The 21,852-nt window shown below is 35.3% G+C and overlaps 2 protein-coding genes across 2 annotated transcripts in view; both read right to left on the bottom strand.

The window, feature by feature from the left end:
* Positions 1–16,096, bottom strand: part of LOC308502038 (inositol 1,4,5-triphosphate receptor associated 2-like) — a gene marked incomplete at its 5' end in the record, with an annotated part of 33,616 nt that extends 17,520 nt beyond the window's left edge. The window contains 8 exon segments of the mRNA XM_081059254.1: positions 1,078–1,135; positions 3,059–3,129; positions 5,293–5,400; positions 5,557–5,600; positions 5,715–5,761; positions 15,177–15,258; positions 16,027–16,063; positions 16,066–16,096. Of these exon segments, the coding sequence (XP_080915380.1) occupies positions 1,078–1,135; positions 3,059–3,129; positions 5,293–5,400; positions 5,557–5,600; positions 5,715–5,761; positions 15,177–15,258; positions 16,027–16,063; positions 16,066–16,096 (478 nt within the window).
* Positions 16,097–19,762: 3,666 nt separating this feature from the next.
* LOC308501865 (inositol 1,4,5-triphosphate receptor associated 2-like) overlaps positions 19,763–21,852 on the bottom strand; it is a gene marked incomplete at both ends in the record, with an annotated part of 42,944 nt that continues 40,854 nt past the window's right edge. Inside the window, one exon of the mRNA XM_081058955.1 lies at positions 19,763–19,875. Coding sequence (XP_080915081.1) covers positions 19,763–19,875 — 113 coding nt within the window. The remainder of the gene's footprint in view (positions 19,876–21,852) is intronic.

Raw genomic sequence — 21,852 nt, 5'->3', positions numbered from 1 at the left:
TAGTAGTAGTAGTAGTAGTAGTAATAGTAGCAGCAGCAATAATAATAGAATTATAATAATTCTGGTAACAATAGCAGCAGCAATACTCGTACACATGGTCCCCACCATTTATCATAGAAAGAAAGTATGTCAGTCCCACAACAAGGCTCTTTATACATATTAATGATACTCTTAATGACAACTTTGGAAAAAATTCAATGTATTAGCTATAAGAGTGTTAGTTTTTTGAAAAAAACCCATTTAACTCCTGGTTTTGACCCTTATAGCTCCGTGACCTGGAACAAGTAACAACTTCAAACCATCTACAAAATAAGAATGATATTATTATTCTAGGGCAGCTAACTTTTATGGGAACTTCTCTGCCAGACACTTTTCTAAGTTCTTCATACATAATGTATTCAATCCGCACAGAAAACCTTCTGTGGTAGGTACTGTTATTATCTAGTTTATGGGCTAGGAAACTGAATCATAGGTTACCTATCTCACTACATAGATATTTGGGGAAACTAAATAAAATTATGTACATAAAGAATTTTGCCAAGTATTTAGCATATAGTATATTCTCAAGAAATGGTACTTTTTAAAATCTTATCGTTTCCGTTTTGCAGATGAAGAAAGTGAGACTCTTGTTAAATAAATTTCCAAAGTCACAGCTAATCAGAGACTGACCCAGCATAGAGTCTGTGTGACTCCAAACCCTGGACTCTATCTACTTTTGCCTCCTGATAATCATGAAAAGGGGAGGGAAGCATGTTAGCACTCCTTCAAATATTGGCTTATTTACTTTCAGATGGGATAATGAAAAAGATCTCAAAGTAGAGTTTAGAATTCAATACTGACATGGGCGTGGTTCTTAGTTCACAACTGGGCAGCAGATCTCTGGGGCTTAACAGTCAACAGCAACATAAATGTGGCTTTTTGAAAATTATACCCATGGAATCAAGAATCAGTTCTACTGGCTGTTTCTCTAGAAATGCGGAATTTATAGATGCCATATCTTTACTCAGAAAGATTTCACCCATAAAAATAACAACGGAGTAAAAGTTCATGTGGGGGTTGGGAGAGAACATGCCTTACCTCCCGTAGCACATTCTTTTTCATGCTCATCTATTGTTTTTGATTCCTCTTTGGCTTCCTAAAATCATAAAGAGATTTTATTGCTGTACATAAAGTACATATCCTTTATAACCAATCATTTCCCAACTTCCTGTCCTCTCCTAATCATACCCTGTTAAAAACATTTTACATTAATCAAAGAACTGTACTAGAGGTTAAAGAAGAAAACAGGACTGGCTCCAGGGGGGTTTACAATCTAGTTGCAGCATAAAGGACAGAAATATATGAAAAGCTGCAAACATGATAGAAGTTACCACAAAGCAAACTAGAATTAATTGCCAAATAAATGGGATATAGATAAATAAGTGCTCTGCAAAGGGAGGAGAGAGACGCCATGCCTTGAGTAGCATGGAATGTCTCTGGATAGGATGCATGAAGAGGCAAAGTGGGGGTGATTCTGGACTATCACATGCAGCTTTCTACACGGGTTGTTGAAGAAACCGTGGCAAAAATAGCTACCAAGATTGTGTTGTGTTAGGCTTTTTTTCAATATGAATTTTTTTAAGGTTGCTGACGAACTGTTTTACAAATATAGTTATACAACAAGAATCTCCATAATAAGAAGGATGTACTGTACTGCCTGGGAAAGCTGTAAGTATACAATCATTTTTATGATAATAATTATTCAACCTTCTCAGAAATTTTCTATAAAAGTAAATCCAAGACAAATTTCCTTGGGAGAGCCATTGACATGATGTCATGTACATTTTAGACAATTGAAACCAAGACTTTGATAAAATGTAACAAATGCAATAATACAGGTAAAGCACTGGATCATTCTTACCAAAACTTAAATATTCTTAAGTTTTTTTGAATCCTCCTGCCTCCCCATGACCTCTTCCAGCTATGGCATTTCCTCAGGCTCCTGCCCTTCATGGTAGGATTATCCATGGTTGCGGTTTCCAATTGGTTCTTTGTCTCCCATTTGTCAACAATGAACTACATGGTCCCTGTGCCCAACGCTCCAAGCTAACTGCCCTCCCCAGTTATCAGTGAACTCCCTATGGACAAATCCAATGCATAATTTTCAGTCTTTACCTTATTTGACCTCACTGTAGCATCTACAATGATCTACAATCCTGTTTCTTGAAGATTGTTCTTCCCTTGGTTCTGCTCTCCTGATTTCCCCCCATCACTACAATAGCTCCTTCTCAGCCTCCTCTGCCATTGCATTTTTATTAGATAATGGAATCATCAAGAGTCAATTATCCTCAGTGCTCTCTCCCTGACTACCAGGGTCCTTGGGAAATCTCATCCACACACTTGGTTCTTTGCTGTTAACTCTCAAATGTGTGTCTACTTTTAAAAGCCCCATTGGTGAGTTCCAGAATATGGGCATATAGTGATAAATAAAATCTCCTTACAGACTAGTGATGTCTCACATCAACCTGAAACTTTACTTATCTTGAGCTGATCTTATTTAAACCCCAAGTTCTACTCTTACTCCCTTGCTACGCTCATGTTATTCAATTCATACATTTTCCATGTCATCTTTTCTAGCCTCTAGCCCCAAGCACTTTTCTTTCATATCACTAATCACACTCTGATCGTGCAGTAATTGTATGTTTCTTCCCCTAATTAGAACATATCTTTCAGATAGATATCACTGCTTTATTCAACCTTATTAATGCATTCACTTATTTAAGAGTCCTCTATTGATAGATATTTTGCTTGTTTTCAGTAGACTTTTGATGAATAAATGAGTGGATGAATGACTCGATTGCGTGACCTTGCATAAGTCACCAGGATGCTTTGGCCTCAACTACTTCATCTATAAAATATTGGTATAATTAAATTCTTTTAACCTTATAATATTTTGAAAAGATAAAATGAGATAGTGCTTTTAAGAGTATTTTTCAAACTTAAAGGGACCGTTCCACCATTGCAATATATGATTATTGCAATATATGATTATTTATTGCTGACGTGTATATTTCCTTACCAGATTTAACATGGTTTTGTCCTCACTCACAGAGCCTTGGAGTGCAGTGTTCTCATGAGCTGGACCTGTGTCTATGAGAAAAGGAAAATACACTAAACAGTTGAAAATACACTAAATAGGGAGCAGTAACAAGTAAAAAAGGAAGAAATACTGAGGGCAGACTAGAAAGTGGCAAAGGCCTTAACATGTGAGACAAAACTTTAAACATGTCCATTGATTCAGAATCAGGACTAGAGAAGCTAAGATTCCCAAAGAAGGTAGCCATATAAAATTTCTTTCTAGAACTAAACACTTGTATAAATGGCCTTCAAATAGTTGCTTTCAAAATCTTTTTAAAGGCTGCTGCTGCTTTTTAAATCAAACACATTACTAATATAATTATAGAAACTGGATAAAGGAAGAATGAATAATTAGTAGCTTTGTAGCCTTTTTATAGCCTGACAAACGTTGTTTTTTTTTTAATTATATATGCAAGGCGGATAACACAGTATGCTATCCTTCCAAAACATGGTATCTTTTTAAATAAAATGTCATCAAACTAAGAAGAAATGAATTACTTTTAAGTTATGCCATTCTTTTTATAATTTCCCTTTATTTTTGTGTACTTTATTGTACTATAATGCGCTTGTTAATGATTTTCCTCTTCACATAATTCATTGTCCTGAATTTAGTTCAGTGTAGGCACAAAATATCAGCAGCGATTGGTAGTTTTTGTTTCTTTCTTTTTAAGAAAAAAAATAGTTAAAGAATGTATTATATGTCTACATTTTATATGGAAATAAAAACAAAATAGTAACCACTCTCTTCAGAGATAAAATATTTTTTTCCCCTGCGGAAATTTTATTTTTGTTTTCCTTTAAGTTTTAGGGCAGATAACAGATTTAAATGGTCCATAAATTTAAAGATGTAAAATGTTTTACAGTGAAAATTTTCCCTCCCATCCATGACAGCCAGAAACCTATTTTTCCTTCCCATAGACAATACTGTTTTGTATAGACTCCCAGAGATATTTTATGCATACATAAAAACTTTTTCCAATCTTTTCCCACAAATCATTACATGCAATACGTAATATTTTGTACTTTGGTGTATTTTTTTCCCCAAGAAACAATAGTTCTTTGATATCCTTCTGGAAAAAAAGGCTCCTTATACATGTTTTATGCAAGCATATAAGTATTTCATTACATGGACACGTCAAAATATATTAACTAATTTTCTATTGATAGTTAACTTGTTTACAATACTTTGTTATTACAGACAACAGGGCAGTAAATAAATTTACCCATATCTCATATGGTATGTGTATACTTGGATCTATAGAATAAATTTACAGAAATAAAATTTTTATCACAAGATATGTATGTTTAACATTTTGGTGGATATTGGAAAATTCCCCTCCACATTAATTACAATAATTTATATTCCCTACAAGAATGTGTAAGAATTCCATTTTCCCCCCAACCTTACCAACAGAGTGTAATCAAATTTTTGCAACAGGTGAAAATGGTATCTTGGTGCAGTTTTAATTAAAATTAATTAATATTAATTAAAATTTTTCTTATTTGGTGTAAGGTAGACTATAAAAATATTCTTCAGTTAACCTAAGGGATGGATTCCATTTCTATAATATTATGACTCCTCTGATTTAGCAGCTATATCTCAAATTTAGCTGTTAAGTTCAAACAATCAAATGAATTTTTCTGGATTGATTGTCGGGGTGGGAATAGGAGCCTGGGCCTCCCATAAGTATCAACTACAGTGGTGTCTCATTGGGAATGGTTGAGAATAACTACTTTATTCTCAGAGTCAAGTGGCAGAAAGGATCTAACATATCATCTAATTAACTCTTTTGCCTCCTGAATGGACCATCACTGATTGGTCCATCCTTCTAACCTAATAGATTCTAATCAGGATCGTGAAATTTCCTAAGCAGGTGATTCTACATCTGCGCCACAGCTGAGATCCAGTTGTATCCAATCAATCTTTGCCATAAAGAAATATTTAAGTTCCATTAAAATACATTGTAATTTTGGTTCTATCTACAGAATTTTTTTTTTAAATGGTAACATTATCATATATAAAGGCAATAGTCACCTCAAGGACTACTTTTCTCCAGATTATGTCTCCAAATTCTTTTACAAAATAATGCTACTGAGCATAGTTATTCTAGCAGCTTACAGGTGTGCTTAGTGTTGTAGAACGGTAAAATATACTTGAACACTTCAAGAGCTTACCTTTGATTTTTATCACAGTAGAAGCTGATCTTGTATCCTCCTCTTTTTTACAGAGTGATTTACAATCGAGGACACCAGAAGCCACCTTCAAAGTTTCTGATCCAGAATCTATCAACAGGAAGAAACTAACAGCATGAATACTATGCAAAAGGAATATTTGCCTATGGTCTTTTCATTTGCACACACGTCAGCAAGTCACAGGACATCAAGTTTGTAGTTATAATACTAACAGTCTATTTTCACATCTTCTCCAAGGGCACTCACCAGTGGATGAAGTGTGTGCTGGAGATGGTAGTGTGGAATATTCCCTGCCAAAAGAGTAGAAGACATATTTTGGGGTGTCAGGTCCAAATAATTCTCATAAAAACTAACTGAATATGCATACAAATGCATGTACACACACATACAACAGGCAGACAAACCTGGACGGTGGCAGGCTCTCAGAATACAAGCATTCAACACCATTCTCCTTAAAGAAAAAAGAAAAAGGAGAAATAAGTTCAACAGTTGGACATTTTCAATTCCAGCAATGTGGTTTTAAGTAAACATTTCCACACAATTTCAAATGATCTCGTATTTACTTTTCTCTGTTGGAGAGGATATGAGGATGGGATGGTATAAGGCAGATTGATATACGAGTGTGTACTTCCTCAAAGCTGTACTTGCAAAAAAAATTCCAATTTTAAGTGTACTTACAAGTTAATAGTTAAAGAAAACCTGATAAACTCTTGGGCAAAACAAATTCTAAACTTAAAGGGTAGATAGAGTTTATTTCATGAACTTAAGTCAAGCTTTCTTTAAATAGAACATTTTATGTGGGTATAAAACATTTCTATTTATGGAAATATTACTCAACCTAAAACTCTTGACCTGGTGATTTTAAAATGGTTCTCAATTTTCTAGCTAGACAAATCATACATTTGAAAGTTAATGAAATTCTCAGAGACCTGAGAATGACATGTAAGTCAGCACCTACTACTTAGTGCTCTAAAAGAGCTTAACAAAACTGGCCCCAGCCTGCTTGGGCAAGTGTTTGAAAGTCTCATTTGAACTTCTTAGTCTTTATCAGGAGTTCCTAATTTGGGGGGACATTTAGGACATTAAGATCGATTAGTTCATTTATTCTATTTCAAAACATACAATGGGAACAGAGGTTTCTCTTTAATAGTAATATTTAATAAGCACATTTTCAATATTATTTGATCTATTTAGGAAAATAAAATTCAATAAATTAAAACTGAAATCATTTGGACATCTCAAAAACCTGCACAAACGATGCAACAATGAACATTTAAGTATTCCACAATCAAACATAGAACTTATTAACTTCAACAAACAGGTTTCAGTGGAGGGGTGCTATATATCATACACAGTGTTTGGGATCCATCCAAGAAAACATTGACTATAGCCACAGAAAAGTAAAGTTTAGCAAGTTTGCTGAATATGTAATTACCCAGTAAATAACAGCAGCTTGTGTCTGTTCTGCACGTTAAAATTTACAAAAGCCTTTTTTCTGTATCATCTCATTTAATTCTCCCAACAACCTTATGCAGTAGGTGTAAGTAAGAAAAGATTTACTTATTTCAGGTAAGGAAAGTAAAACCAATGAATACATTAATTTCCGAGGAATATTCAGAATAGTGGTCTCAGCCTGTAAACTCAGGACTAAACATAGTAGTTTCCTCTCCTCTGTAAACAGAGCTGTCTCTGAGGTACTGTATCCAGGCTACTGGAGAGGCAAAGAGCTTCCCAATTATTGTTTTAGACTGGTAGATGAGTTAAACACCAATTTTTTAAATGTTCACCTCGAATGTTTAGAAAAAAAGCCACAAACTTGCAAAGCAAGAACTCACACCTAATCCTCTTATATACCTTTGTTGGGCAATCTTTTTTATTTCCTTTCACCTCTGCTTTAAATGTCTTTGAGTCACACTATATATGACTAAAGTCCCTCACGACATAAATTTAATTCAACAATTGCTATCAAAGGCCCACTTTGTTCCAGAACAGTGACAAAGCCTGGCGACACAAAAACACAGTCCTTGTCCGAGAGGAGTTCATCGGCCAGTCAGGAAGATAAATATGTAAAACAAATACTTCACAAATTATAGGCCACATTCCACAGAGGAAAGTAATCATCACAGAACAGAGTAAGGCAATATTTGAATTAAATTTTGAAGAGAAATTGTACCTTATAATCTACAGGTAGTTAAATAATGATGACCCAATCCTTAAAATATTTTAATAAATTGTATTAGCAATTGTTATATGCTAATTTAACTATATTGAATACGTGAGAAATAAAGGTATAAAAATAAGAAAAAATAAGTATTCTTCAGTTCTATTGAGTATCCTACTTCATAAAAGTCAACAAGGATTGATTCATTAATAATTTTAAAAAATCAGGCCCATTTAACACTGCATAATATATAAAAATTTGTTATTATGTGTGGCTTGAAATAACACTTACTACTGTGCTATAATTAGTCGTGTATACTATGTATAATAATTATTATTATATTACACTAACTAAAAAGCTAATTTTGTCAAAAAAAAATGTCTTGATATATCAGGGTCATGGATACCTGTATTTGAATTTAAGAGGTATGAAAGAGAATGCACTTATTTCCCATATAATTAAACTGGTTTTCAATGTGGAGGGAAAAGGGACCCATCATTTCTGCAAACTTTGTTTAAAAAAATGTCTAATTATTATTTAGTGTCAAAATAATAAACACAGCAAAAATACAGTTTGCCTCCGTTATATTACAAATATCTCATTTGTCATAATGCTCTGTGTAAGCTCTTCTTTTGTCCTATAACTCACATGTAAAACATTTTAGTGAGAAGCCTTTTGGTAAACATAAATATATATATTGATGAAATAAGTAATAATTTTGTGATTTTGGAGAAATGTCATATATTTAGTAGTCACACATTACAGTTGCAAGGTAAGTAATTGGCTGTTACTCCCAATTGATGAATCTGTATAAATCTCACTGATCAGAAAACAACCTGATATACAACATATCTAAATGCTAGGTTTTCATAAATTTGGTCTCACAACATGTTTTCCTCCTCCTTACAAGAATAACCAGACAAAAGAAGATTTTTTTTTCTTCAAATTTAGGATTAGAGTTAGTGAAGGTTGGAGACAGAGCCAGCCCCTCAGGGTGTCTGTGCATGTGGAGTGGGGGTAGGAGATAATTCAGCAAGAACTTTCTACAATTGTGCTCTTTTCTTCCAGCTTCAAAAGTTACTCCTATTCAAACCAGCATCCTGGACCCACAGGAGAACCTGACCCACACACAACTGTGAGACCTGGGTAGATCATGAAAAAGATATAAAGAACTTGACTAAAAGCAAGAAAAAGGAAGTTCAGATGAGAGACTTACTTATGTGTCGAAAATTGGCTCAAGTCAATGGTTCTAACACATGCCGATCGCACAGAGCAGGAAGGATATTCTTCCTGTTCAAGCCATTCAAATATCAACCTGCCTGACATTTACATGAAAATTTATGCTCCAGTCCATTTGCCTTTGACAGTGAGAGTCTAATGAAGGGTGGGGTAACCAAGGTATTCATGGAACAAAGTGAGACAGATTCTTCCATGGGCTGAGTCAGTAAATGCAGGCACCCCCCCACACACAAACATACACACACACATAGAAGTATTATTTCAGTATTGAGATAGAAAAATATCAAGAACAATAAGAAATAACTTTTAAGATATTAGTAAGGGCAATTAATAGGCCTAGATAATCTCCCGAGTTATATTATTTTTGCTCTTCTAGATGAAATGTTACCTTATAGATTTTATGAACAGAAACCCTTCCACTAATAAACATTCATGCTACCAGTGTAATTGTTACTATTAGATCTATTTTAGAGAATTGATACTGCTCGGATAAATTAATATTATTTTCTGAGAAAAAAAGAAAAACTGAACAAAAGGTATCTATATAGACTCATTTTTTTCTAACTTAAAAAAAAAACCTCTTGACTCAGTGTCGGTTTCATATTGTAAAAAAAGGAAGAATATAAAATTGAATGTCAAAAGATGACAACTGCTGTAACCTAAGCAAAATTAAATTGCCTCAGTTTTGTTTTTCCAATTTCTAACTGCAAGGACACCACACCCTACAGAACACACCTACCACCTTGAGGTTCATTTATAATACAGTTATCAATCAACTTTTACATGTCCCAATTTTGCAACTGGCAATGTTATTTCTTCTCCAAGGTTATTAACGCTGCACCCACGCACAGCTTGAAAGAACAGGACAGACAATAGCTAGAAAATCTCCTGAGATATTTTAAAATTGATTCTGCCCTTTGCCTCGTAAATCACCTCCTCCTAGTGATAAAAACATGTAATAACATGAAGGGGACCTCAAAGGAAGGGATGGCAAGACACTTAATATTTGATATATGTGATTTTTTTTTAACAGCAAAAGGAAAACCAGAAATTCATTTTCATATCCTTTGACCTGTGACAAGATATCCTCTGAGCTTCACACTGCTTATAATTCTGATTCTGGGTGATACTTACATCTGCGATTTTCTGAGTGCTTACTATGAACCATGTACTTTACATATGTTATAGTGTCTCAGTAGGGTCAAATCTGAGATTGGAGTAGGCAGAGGGGAGAATAAGTTTTGTTGTCATAGAATTTTCATGAAACTTCTCAGTTCTTAGAATGTTTGGGAACACACACACAGGCACCTAATCACATCCCAGTTTTGCAAAGGCCTAGAAACCCTTTAGTTGCTCTTCAGACTCAATGGTGAGAACCGTGAAGAAGGAAAACAGATTATACAAAGAAATAAGTAGGCCCTAGGGAGAAATTTCCAAGAGCAAGGAAGAGCTGAGGAAGTGGGATCTATGAACAGCTGGATCTAGCTATTGGAGGGAGCACCAATACTCGATTCAGTGGGAGATTGTGCTCAGAACACTGTCTCCCAGCCCTGATGGATTATCTATATGCCTTGAAACACAAAAGATAATTTTAGCAACCATATCAAAAGGAGTCCACCCAACACCACAGTAGGACCCCGCTCTGACGGTGCTGAGACAAGAACAGAGAGTTATCTCTCTACTAACCAGGAAGAGATCACCAAAGGCCCAGACGCAGAGTTTCCAGGAGGTTAGCAGTGGAGTTGGCAGGGCCTGTGGGCAGTGTGGACAATGAACAAAAAGGACTGAGTAGAATGACTGGTGAAGCTAACTGCTTTGCCTCACAATCTCCAGGAGGTTAAGTGTCCTTCCCTGGGATCTACTACTTGGTGAGGCCTGAAGGACATTGGGATATATTGATATGCACCCCTAGAGATTCTTGAAAATGTTGAGAAGGGACGCCATGAAACAAAAATGCCTTCCTATTTATCAGTAAGTGGAGAAACAGAACATTGAGATTTGTCTTTCCTTTATATATTACTTACTTGGTTTGTTTCCATGGACTGGTTAGGCCAGACCTTAGCCATTGCAGATATGTATATGTGTATGTATATACACAATATATGTATATGTGTATGTATATACATAATATATGTATATGTGTATGTGTCTTTTTGAATCCTCAAAAGAATAGTGCAAAATAATATCTCTATTTCACAAGGGACACAAGCAAATTGAGAGCGATTAGGCCACTTGTCCAAGTTCACACAGCTAATAAATAACAGAGCCAGTCTTAAATCCAGACTTGCTTGATTCCAAAACCTTTGCTAAGTGGCTAAAAATTTTCAGTCCTTACTGGGGAAAGAATTTCAAATAAATACAAAAGTAGACAAAATAGAATACTTAACCTTTGCATACGCTTCTGCAGATTCAACAATTATCAACCTATGCCAGTCTTGTTTCATCTATATTGCCTTTCCTCTAAACTCACTCCTGCATTGTTTTGAAGCAAATCCCAGACATCAAAAACATTTCTTCCATAAATATTTCAGTCTGAATCTCAAGCACTGGAAATAATTTATTTTCTTCTTTCCTCTTTACACTAAAATATCCCAAATGAATGCATTTCACTGTGTCAGTAAAGTAACTCTGTTCTCCCCAAGAATGTCCCAAACTAGGCCCCAAATTATTTTACTAAAATATGTCCTTTTTGAGATATTACTCTTGTTACAGTCTTTTGCTTACCCAAAGATCCTCTAATAAATCCTGATGTTCACTTTTATCTCATACTGTGCTTTCTGGAAAAAATGGTGGAATATAACTTCCTCTCTGAATATGAGAGAGGAATGAAAAATAAACCTCAAGTTCCCAGGAACACCAGTCCAAAGAAAGGAATCAGAGAGCAATAGGGCAACGCTATTAATTCAACAAGTTCATTAAGTGTTCTATCTTAAATAGATCCTGTAGAGAGAACAAAAATAAGTAAATAGCTATGCAACAAATACTAATGGGAAAACAACTGGACACCAAATTCATGCAGGTTACTAGAGACACACTGGTTAATGGGCAAACAAAGGCATTCTCTGCCAAGCTTATGACCTACTACAGGAATAAACATAAGAAAACAAAGAAATACAATGCAACCAAAATACAGGTGACAATGAGGGGAGGACAGAGTTACAGGGCTCCAAAAGAATTTATTTGTTCCTGGTGGAACAGTTAAGAAATGAGGAAACTGAGGCCTAAAAGACATGACTTTTCCATAGTTACACAAAAATCAAACCAGGGGAAAAAAACGTATCTCTTGACTTCTAATTCATTACGATTTCCATCTCAAGAAGGACTAGAGAGGCTTGACTGTAAACAGTTTTGCTACCACAAGAAAGGTTTTCTGAAACTGTTGGCTTTTGTAAAGGGCCTCAAATAGAATTTGAGAAGTAGAGAAGTGTCCAATATTCTGGGAAGAGAAAATGGCATAAACAGGTTTGTGTGATATGTTCTGACCATACATATGCTCTACCTCGTCTGGCTGACGTGCAGTGGTAAACATAAGGCAGTGATGAGCAAAGGATGGAAAGTTAGTTTGCAACCAGATTAGAAAGGCACTTGAATACAAGGTCAAGTTGTTTGTGATGAAGACTCTGCCGAGTGACAAAAATTCTACAGTTTGAAGCCAAAGATTTAAGAAAACACTATGATTTATGGGTCCCTGGAATAATTTTTTTTGTAATTTTTATCTCTTATTTCATCCTAATTCCCTGTACTTAATATTAATGTGAATGCTTAGAAAAGCATTGTAAGAAGAGATTTCTATTTGTTTAAGAGAATGGTATGGTGGGCACGAGAGGTGGGAGGTCGGGATTTACTCAAGGGGCAAGCATGAGGGAGTGAGGTACGCAGTGAATAGGCTTGATAGATTCTTCAGTGGAGCAGACACCTGGGCAACGAAGGGTGAAAATTGGCTCCACAAAGTGAAGCCAAAGGACTAGTACCGGGGGACTGTAGAAGAAATGACATGGAAGACAACAGGAAACCTTCAGGGAAACTATACATTTCCCCAGGAGCATTTGACAGGATTTTCTACTGTAATCTCCGTTAGCTCTTATTTCCTAATGGGCATCAAGACCATAGACAAACAACTCAGTCACATATCCTAAAGAGAGTGGATTAAGGAGATCCTTTTCCATACATAAGCCAGCACATTTCTTAGCCAAAAACTACTTTCAAGGTAACTATAGGCAATTATTATGATTGAAATGTCTAAATTCAGTATTCTAAGAGGGGTTGTGAGAAAGGCTGATCCTTTGAAACTAGACAAACATGAATTTGAATCCCAGGTTTGCTACTTGCTAGTTGAGTAATCTTGGGTAAGTTATTTAACCTCTTTGAACTTCAGTTGCCTCCTCTGTAAAAGCAGAGAATACCTACCATCAAAGTTGTGGAGAGGACTAATAACATGGCCTGTGGAAATGCTTTCCTACAAAGTACCTGGTACACAACTGATGTTTGGTTCTTTCCCCTTCTTGGTGAAATCAGCGCTAGATAAAAGGGAAATTACTAATAACCAAACATCCTGTAAGCTTCCAAATTCAACTTCCTTTATTAAAACTTTACAAGAACTGCTAAGTAATAGCAAAGTAGATTCATTTCCTTTTTCTTTCCTTTTCTTAGCTACTCAATAGGATGGGTACTAAGGAACAGAAAAATGTCAGATATACACACTTGACGAATGAGAACAACTCAGATGCAATAGTAAAAAGAAAAATAATCCCATTTTTAAAATGAACAAAAGATCTGGGTAGACATTATCTCTAAAGAAGATATACAAATGGCCAAAAAGTACATAAAAAGATGCTCAACATCACTGTCATTAGGGAAATGCATATCAAAACCATAATGAAATATTACTTCACACCCACTAAAATGGCTGAAATCAAAAAGATAGACAAGTGTTGACAAGGATGTGGAGAAATTAGAATTGTCACATTACTGGTGGGAATACAAAATGGTGCAGCCAATTTAGAAATCTGTTTTGCAGTTCCTCAAAATGTTAAACATAGTGTTACCATATGATGCAGCAATTCCACTTCTAGATTATACACCAAAGAACTGAAAACATATGTTTACACAAAAACTTATACACTAATGTTCATAGCAGCATTATTCACAAGAGCCAAAAAACAGAAACAACCCAAGTGCCCATTGACTGATGAATGGATAAACAAAAGTGGTATGTCCAAACACTGAAATATTATTCAGTCATAAAAAGGAAGTACTTATAACGTGGGTGAACCTTGAAAACACTATACTAAATGAAAGAAGCCAGGCACAAGAGGTCACATATTGTATTATTCCATTTATATGAGATATCTGGACTAGGGCAAATCTATAGAGACAGAAAGTAGATTCGTGGTTGCCTAGAAGTGGGGGTTTGAGGGAGGAGAGAATAGGGATATTTTCTAATGGGTGTGAAGTTTCTTCTTGGGGTGAGCAAATATTCTAAAATTGATTGTGGTGATGGTTGCACAACTCTGAATATATTTGAAAGCATTTAATTGAGCAATTTAAATTGATGAATTGTTTGGTATGTGAGTTATATCTCAATAAAACTGTTTTTTTTTTAAAGGAAAAATTGTCAGATTCTGGAAGAGAACGATCTGTTCCATTTGATTGAGAAGATCATTGAGCTCAGGCTCAGGCTGTAGACCAAAGAAGGAGCTCCAGACACATATCCATGACCTAGGGAGTTTGCCTAAGTGATTTCAGCTACTTAGCGTTATTCTCTTCTTGGGTGAACTACCATTAGCACCTCATGTAGCAATGGATACTCCCTGGGCATTGCCCTACTTCATAACTTTTTAACAAATTACCAGCACCTCAAAGATTATCTAGCCTTGAGCTCAATTCTTAGAGAGTCAATGTGACCTGAGACTCCTTACAATCATTAGTGAATTTAAGTCCCAAACAAGCTTGCCTCTGAAACAGAATGTTCAGCACACTTCATCAAAATCTCATTTTAGTTATATATCCTTGAGTTTATATTATAGAAGAAGTAGGAAGACCCCAAAAGATTGAATTTTAATTTCCTGCTATCAAACATTGACATCATTTTTTCTTCGTTTGAGTTCTGTGATATAAGACCCATGCTTGCCATAAGAGCATCCACAATGCGGTCGACTCGCACAACACAGTGGTTAGGGGTACCAGCTGCACTGATGAAAATGTTCTTATAACTTAAGTCAGCTCCCAGCACATGTGGAGTCCCAACTGCCAGTACTTATATATATATAATTATACATATATATATATATATATATGTATAATTATATATATGATAGATATACCATACATAACCATATATATAATTATATATATATATAGTGTGTGTGTGTGTGTGTGTGTGTGTGTGTATATATGTTGGTCTCCATAGAAGAGGAACAGGATATGGTATTACTAAAGTGAAGTTGAAGTATAGTCCAATACTCACCTCCATACTTAGCTCATCATTCATCCTGTTGCAACCTGAAACAGCTGTTCCTGGATGGGGACCAGCCGTAGGGCCCAGGCACCTGACAACAGAAAGGAAAGGTCCTCACTATAAATGGAAAATCTGAAAATTTCAGCAGATACCAAGCTATAACATAATTTTCCTCCCCCACCCAGTTTTTACCAAATTTCTAATCAAGTTTTACAGATTTATGGATTAAGTCAGAAATAATGAAAGAGAGCTCCAACCTCTATCAGAGAGAGGTTACGAACCACAGAGAATCTAGCCAAAAATGAAAATGAAGAATTTGCAATTTAAAGTCTTGCTTCCTCACCCTTGATACAGAATGGAAATTTCATTGGGTGGATAGTGCTCACGAACTCCACTGACATGTCTGAACTTTTCCGAGGGAAGCTCAGTCTGTGTACTGTGAAAGGTGAGTGAACACAGGTGAGACTCAGGGGAGGGTAGGTGTAGGGACACGGATGGGTTCCCAAAGGCTTGAGTGTGAAGGAATAGAAATATGATGAAAAATTTTCTGAATAAGTTAACTCAGCAGTATATAGTATAGTCCAAAAAGTGGGAACATTTTAAGTAGCCTAATTTGTCTCTTACATTTCAGAACAGATATTATGAAAGTCAAAAGAGCAAGAATACTTCAAGAAAACTATAGAGATATTTTTATTTTAAAACTGTCAATGTACAGAAAGTTCAAGAATTTACGCAATAAAAGTTCCACAACAAAGATGTTACACTCTCATGATATAAAAGTATAACTAATTAAAAGGTGAAGCGGTAGAAATAAGCTACCCATGAAGAGGAGGGTAAGTATATTTCACTCTTAACTTACTTGTGTCTTCTAGTCACATCCAAAGCACCATCCTCTATTTCTCCATATTCGGGCCTTTCACATGAAGCATGGATTCGGTTGGCTACACATGAAAAAGGTGTCAATGCTAGTCTGGAAATCGGTGTAAGACTATCCAGATGCAAGGCATCTGCAGTAGAACAGAAAAGAATAAAATTCATTTCTGATTAAAATATATATATTTTTATAGAGATATACATATATATGTATATACACACATACATACATATATATATACACATACATACATACATATATATATATATATATATATATATATATATATATATATATATATATATATGGAGAGAGAGAGAGAGAGAGAGAGAGAGAGAGAGAGAGATATTCCTTCCCTCTTGAGAGGAGATTGGACCATTTCTGAAAAAGCAGAAGTCAGTTCAATTCTATTAATGTTTTAACATAACACTCTTTTCCCTTGATACCTAGTTATATGGGGGTGGAAATGCCAAATTTTTTCTTCTTCTTAAGCAGGGAGTAAGGGGGTAGGGTGGGAACAGAAAACTCTTGCCTACTAAGCAACTAAAGAGGTCAACCATCTGCAGCCAGAGGGTAAAATCCAGCCAATGGCCTGTTTTTGTAAACAAAGTTTTATTGGACCATAGCCGCAGCCATTCATTCAGTATTGTCCATGGCTGCTGTGTGCTACAACAGCAAAGTTAAGTAGTTCCTACAGAAACTATATGACCTGAAAAACCTAAAATATTTGCTATCTGGCCCTTTAGAGAAACAGTTTACAGTCTCCTAAAAAGAAAACACTGATTGGAACCATCAGAGTGGTGCACGGAATAGGGTGGCAAACCATTTGCTTGTCTGTTTGTTTGTTTGCTTTGGAAGAAAACATACTGTTCTTTTTCTTTTTTCTTTTTTTCCTGAGTTTAGGAAGCAGCAGAGTTTAATAGAAAAACAAAAAAACATAGGCTTTGGCGTCAATCACAGTTTTTTAGTTCAAATTCTGGCTCTGCGACATACCAGTGGTGTGATCTTGGATAAATAAACCACACTGAGCCTCAGTTTACTTACATATAAAGTGGCACATGATCTTAGGCAAACTACTAACTTATGTTCCTCTATTTTCTTATTTTTAATATGGGAATTACATTAGTGTGAGTGGTTAGTGTGAGTAAAATAATCTCTATAAAAACTGGCTGACATATAATGGCCACTACGTTAGTAGTGGTAGTAGTTCTCCCTTCTCTGGTTGAAAAGATCCACAAATCACTGTGCTTTCTTTTTATTCCTTCTTAAATTTATTTTGATAATCACCCCATTTCTGTTGTCATTTCAGAACCAGCCATTAATTTTCACTTTCAGCTATATCCAGGTTGTGATGAGAGATATCACTGCTTTGAGCCTTTCCTAAAATAAAGCTCATTTTCCTTAGCCTGGTATTGACCCACAACCTGCTCCAAATTTATATTCTACTATATCTCAGCCCAACTCCTCTTGTTTTCAAAATAACTTATCCAGTTTGACACTTCTTCAAAAATTTAAGGCTTTTGCGTTCTTACCCTCTCTCATGTCATTCTCCCAATTGGAATACTTTTTCTATGTGTTTTGCTTTTTCAAATGCAGCCCATCTTTCAAGGCCTAGTCCAACTCTCATTTCTTCTATGAAGGCTTCTCTGAAACCAGGTCTTATCTCCTCAATAATTCGTGAGCTATTTTAGGACTTGCTCTTTCTGAGACATAATATGGTGCCTTGCATAGAGTATGTGTTCATGGACTGAATTCAGAATAAATATCCAAGTATTCAGTAACTCTTCCTATACAGTATAATTGTGATTAATTATTTGCCCTTTCAAAATGAACTCCACCTCCAGTTATGTCTCAGAGGGTATATAGTAGAGGGGGCTACCCATGCTTACCCAACAGAGGTGTGTACCAGCATGTATGTTTAAAGATCAGGGATGTCTGATGTATCCTTGCTTCTTGATCACTATATAGTTTATGGCAACACTGCTTCTGAAAAGAAAATCAAGTAATATTAGCTATCTAAAGGGGTGTAACATAACATATTTCATAATGTACTTTATGCATCTCCAGAAGTAGAAAGAACATCACTGGTCTCACTCAAATAACCTTGTGAGAAAGGTCAAGAAGAAAATAAATGATGCCAAGAAAATACTTATATTTGATGCCAAGTAACAAATCTTTCATGCTTTTGATTAAAAGGTCTAGCCTATGAGTAAAGTATAATTCTTATTGAAAATCACAGTTCATAATTTAACAGAATGGTAATATACAGCATCAGTTCCTAATGATCAACACTTTCATTTAAAAGGCTTTGAGGAAAGGGTATGGGTGAGGGGCAAGCTTAGTTATGAATATATAATTCTAACTTAATGAAACTGCAAGCAAAACATTTAAAATATTACAATTTCTTAGGGTCTATCAGGATTGAGTGTATACATGTGATAAAGAGAAACAGATAGGTATCCATTGCTTCATCTGATAATCTCTCAAAGAAAGATTAGTGGTCTGGAGTTCTCAGACCACTAATACATACTGGACTTAACATTCTAATATATTGGCGTAGTAGTTGATTCACAATTGACACTTAAATTATTTCAAGAAGAATACACTTACCAGTTGTTCTTGAAGATGCTGTTGAATTCTATCTTTACAGAACAAGGGATCATAGTGAGGAAATTCCTCATCTAAATAGCTCTGTCATGAGAAAATGGTGGAGTGTATTCAAAGACAGAATGATGAAAGGGTCAAAGATACAAAACAAATTAGACCTGAGAAATGAGGCTACGTGACGAGGGTGAAATTGACCAGTTCTTCATCTAGTGTTCTACTTCAAGGGAACAAGTTTGTAATTGTTAACCTCTCATGGCATGTTCCCCATTACTTGTTCTAGGAATAAAATCCAAAGTTCAGGGACAGAAAACTGAATGGCTTTGCCACTAAAATCTTTAGGCAGAGACCAAAAAAGCTTGTTGGAGACAACTCAGAATAGTAAAAATGGTGCCTATGAAAATTTTATAGCAATAAAATTGTGGCCTTAGTCCAAGAGGTAGCTATATATCTATCATAGTTTCATTATAATAGAAAACCACACTGGTGTTCTTGAAATGATAAAAGCATATTTAGATATGGAGGTTATTCCAGTTCAACTTATTATAGGGAGCTTTTTAGGAACTCTGCTTAGCTTAATCACCCATACGAATAATTTTTTTTTTTTCTGCTTAAATAGATGTGCCTATATTGTGCTCTGGAAACAGATACATGCAAATATCACCCCTTTTTTCTTCTTTCTTCCAGTGGCAACCTTGTTATTCCTTATGTTCTTCATTTATGAACAAAAAGAAGAAATTCTCCAAGTGTCATAAGGTAAAAAAATACATTAAACTCTACCACGGATACCTTGAGATATCCAGATAGAAGGAATTGAAAGTTTAATTCAAATAGGAGGGAAAAGAGGCAGTAACCATCTAAGCCCACTCAGGAGTACACATTCAAGAGAATCAGAGAGGAGGTGCCTAAGACTAAAACCTGGCCCTTTTCTAATAGATACAATAATTCTGAAATGCTTCCTCTTTGAAAAATGTTACTAGGAGCCACTCACTAATATGAGTTCTCCCCCCTTGTTTTGCTAAATGCTTTCACTGCGTAAGAGAACCAAGTCCACCAGCACATTTTCCTCTAAGTTGGTTATTTAATTTTATTATTAAAATTATTATATATTATAACCTTACACAATCTGAACACCATCTCCACACGAAGTTTCTGGTTTGTTTTTTACCTGAAACAGCAAGTTATGTTGTCGTCCTTCAATTAACTTCTTTCTTAGTGACGTGATTGTTGCTATAAAGAGAATTTATAACCAGCTTAATATAACAATTTGTAACCTGCTCTGCCCTTAATTCATTTCATAAACGTTTAACAGCTTTCAGAAAGAAGAGAGAAAACAGTGACTTCTGAGAATGGCATTCTCAACTCCTGACTTGTACAAATGAAGAAACAGAAGAACAAAGCAGGCCAGAACAGCTAAATCATTTATCACCCTTGGGTATTTAAAATTAACCTTGATAGATGCAAGTGTATTGTCTTCTAGAAGTGAGTCATAGAATTATTCAATCTTAAAATGGGAATACACCGTAGAGGTCATTTAGTTCAACCACCTACCAATGTGGAAATCCTCTCTCCAATAAGCCTCTGCTTGAGCTACCAGTGATGGGAGCCCTAGAAATAGAGGCCTAGAATCCAAGAATCCTACAAGCAGATCTGAGATCATGAGAGCACTGATATCCAGAGGATTTAAATGATAACTAGTTATTCATGGAGCTGAGATCAGAATCACAGGACAGTGCTCAGTTCACTATACTCATTTGTGAAATTAAAAATATTTGTCTTTCTACTGAAATTTGCTTCCCGGTAACTTCTAAATTCTCATCTCTAGAATAATAGAAATGGAGGAAAAAATACCTATTTAACTCTTTGAGCTACATAGTAACATATTACTTATTTGACAACCCATACTCTTTGAAATATAGCCAAGACCAGAAAATAGGCCCAAGTCTTTTGAACAACCAAAATAGATGTTGATATGCATGCCCTTTATTCATGTGGGAAATCCTCACACTTCGACTCAGAAAGTGGGCTCTGAATTTATACATCATTCTCACAAGCCTGACTGTTTCCTCAGCCCACAGATGATTAAAAACAAAGTTTAAATGAGAGTAGGAAGCTCTGCTAGATGGAGGAATATCAATAGCTGCCACTATTTTTATTTTAAATCACTAACAGCCAGGAAAACTAACAGCAGATACTCTGGTGTCCAAAATACACAGAAATCTGGTGTTTCTTAATTTAAACACCAACAGTTTGATATCTCAGTAGCCTGGAGAAATTCTGAGCCACAAATAATGCTAATATGTATAAAAAGAAGTACATAATATAATTTGACATTTTTTTCAGAAAAAAAAGCTTGAAGAGTTTTAATTATATGAAAAATCACCCATGTAAAATTCTATTTTGTAACAATATATTTTTGTAAAAAATTAACCTGTTTGTCAACTCTGCTTGAGACAGTGTTGTTAGGCCCAGTAAGAGAAAAACATATATTTAAAAAAATATTTTGAACTTATTTAAGTAATTTAAACTTTTTAAAATTCTTAATACTTAGCACACTACTAAAGATTCCATTTTTTAAAATTATCTGTGTTAACTGTATTAAGAAATAAGGTCCTGTCCTCCTCACCTACATCTAAACAACAGCAACAAAAGCTTTTAAAAGTGGCCAATATTATGTTTTTAAGGTCGTGTATCTCCAAAACACTGTCTTTGAATTTCCAAATTAAACTTATGTTTCAGAAGAAATAACAAGTTAGCATAAGATGGTCTAAACTGCCCATCTGCTGTCCTACCAGGCAACCTTGGATTTTAGAAATAGTCCATCTCAAATTCCAATTGCAAACCTTATTTTGACAGATGTTTTGTGCAATGTGTAGCAACTATTTCCATATGTTTCATAAGGCAAAACAAGCTCGCTTATGGCCCTAATTTGCATTCACCTTTGCATTCTTCTTTACGTGTTTGGAGCTGGACCTGCCATGTCTCTAGGACATTTAGGTTTCACATGCAAGCAAGTAAAACAGTGGCCACTGTATTCCCTGCTGTTGCCATCTGTGATGTAGGATTGGACCAGGTGTTTTGGATACATTGCCTTTGAAGGAAGCTGAGAAAAACAACTTTCTAAATGACTGTGCAGTGAAGTTTTCAGGCAAAGGCCCGCAATTGATTGGCTGTTGAAAATCAAAACCATGTTAGAGCTGTAATAAT

The sequence above is a fragment of the Rhinolophus hipposideros genome (genome assembly GCF_964194185.1).
Source record: "Rhinolophus hipposideros genome assembly, chromosome: 9".
NCBI classification, from domain to species: Eukaryota; Metazoa; Chordata; class Mammalia; order Chiroptera; family Rhinolophidae; genus Rhinolophus; species Rhinolophus hipposideros.
The sequence above is the reverse complement of the archived record's forward strand: the minus strand, read 5'-3'. Positions and strand labels throughout refer to the sequence as shown.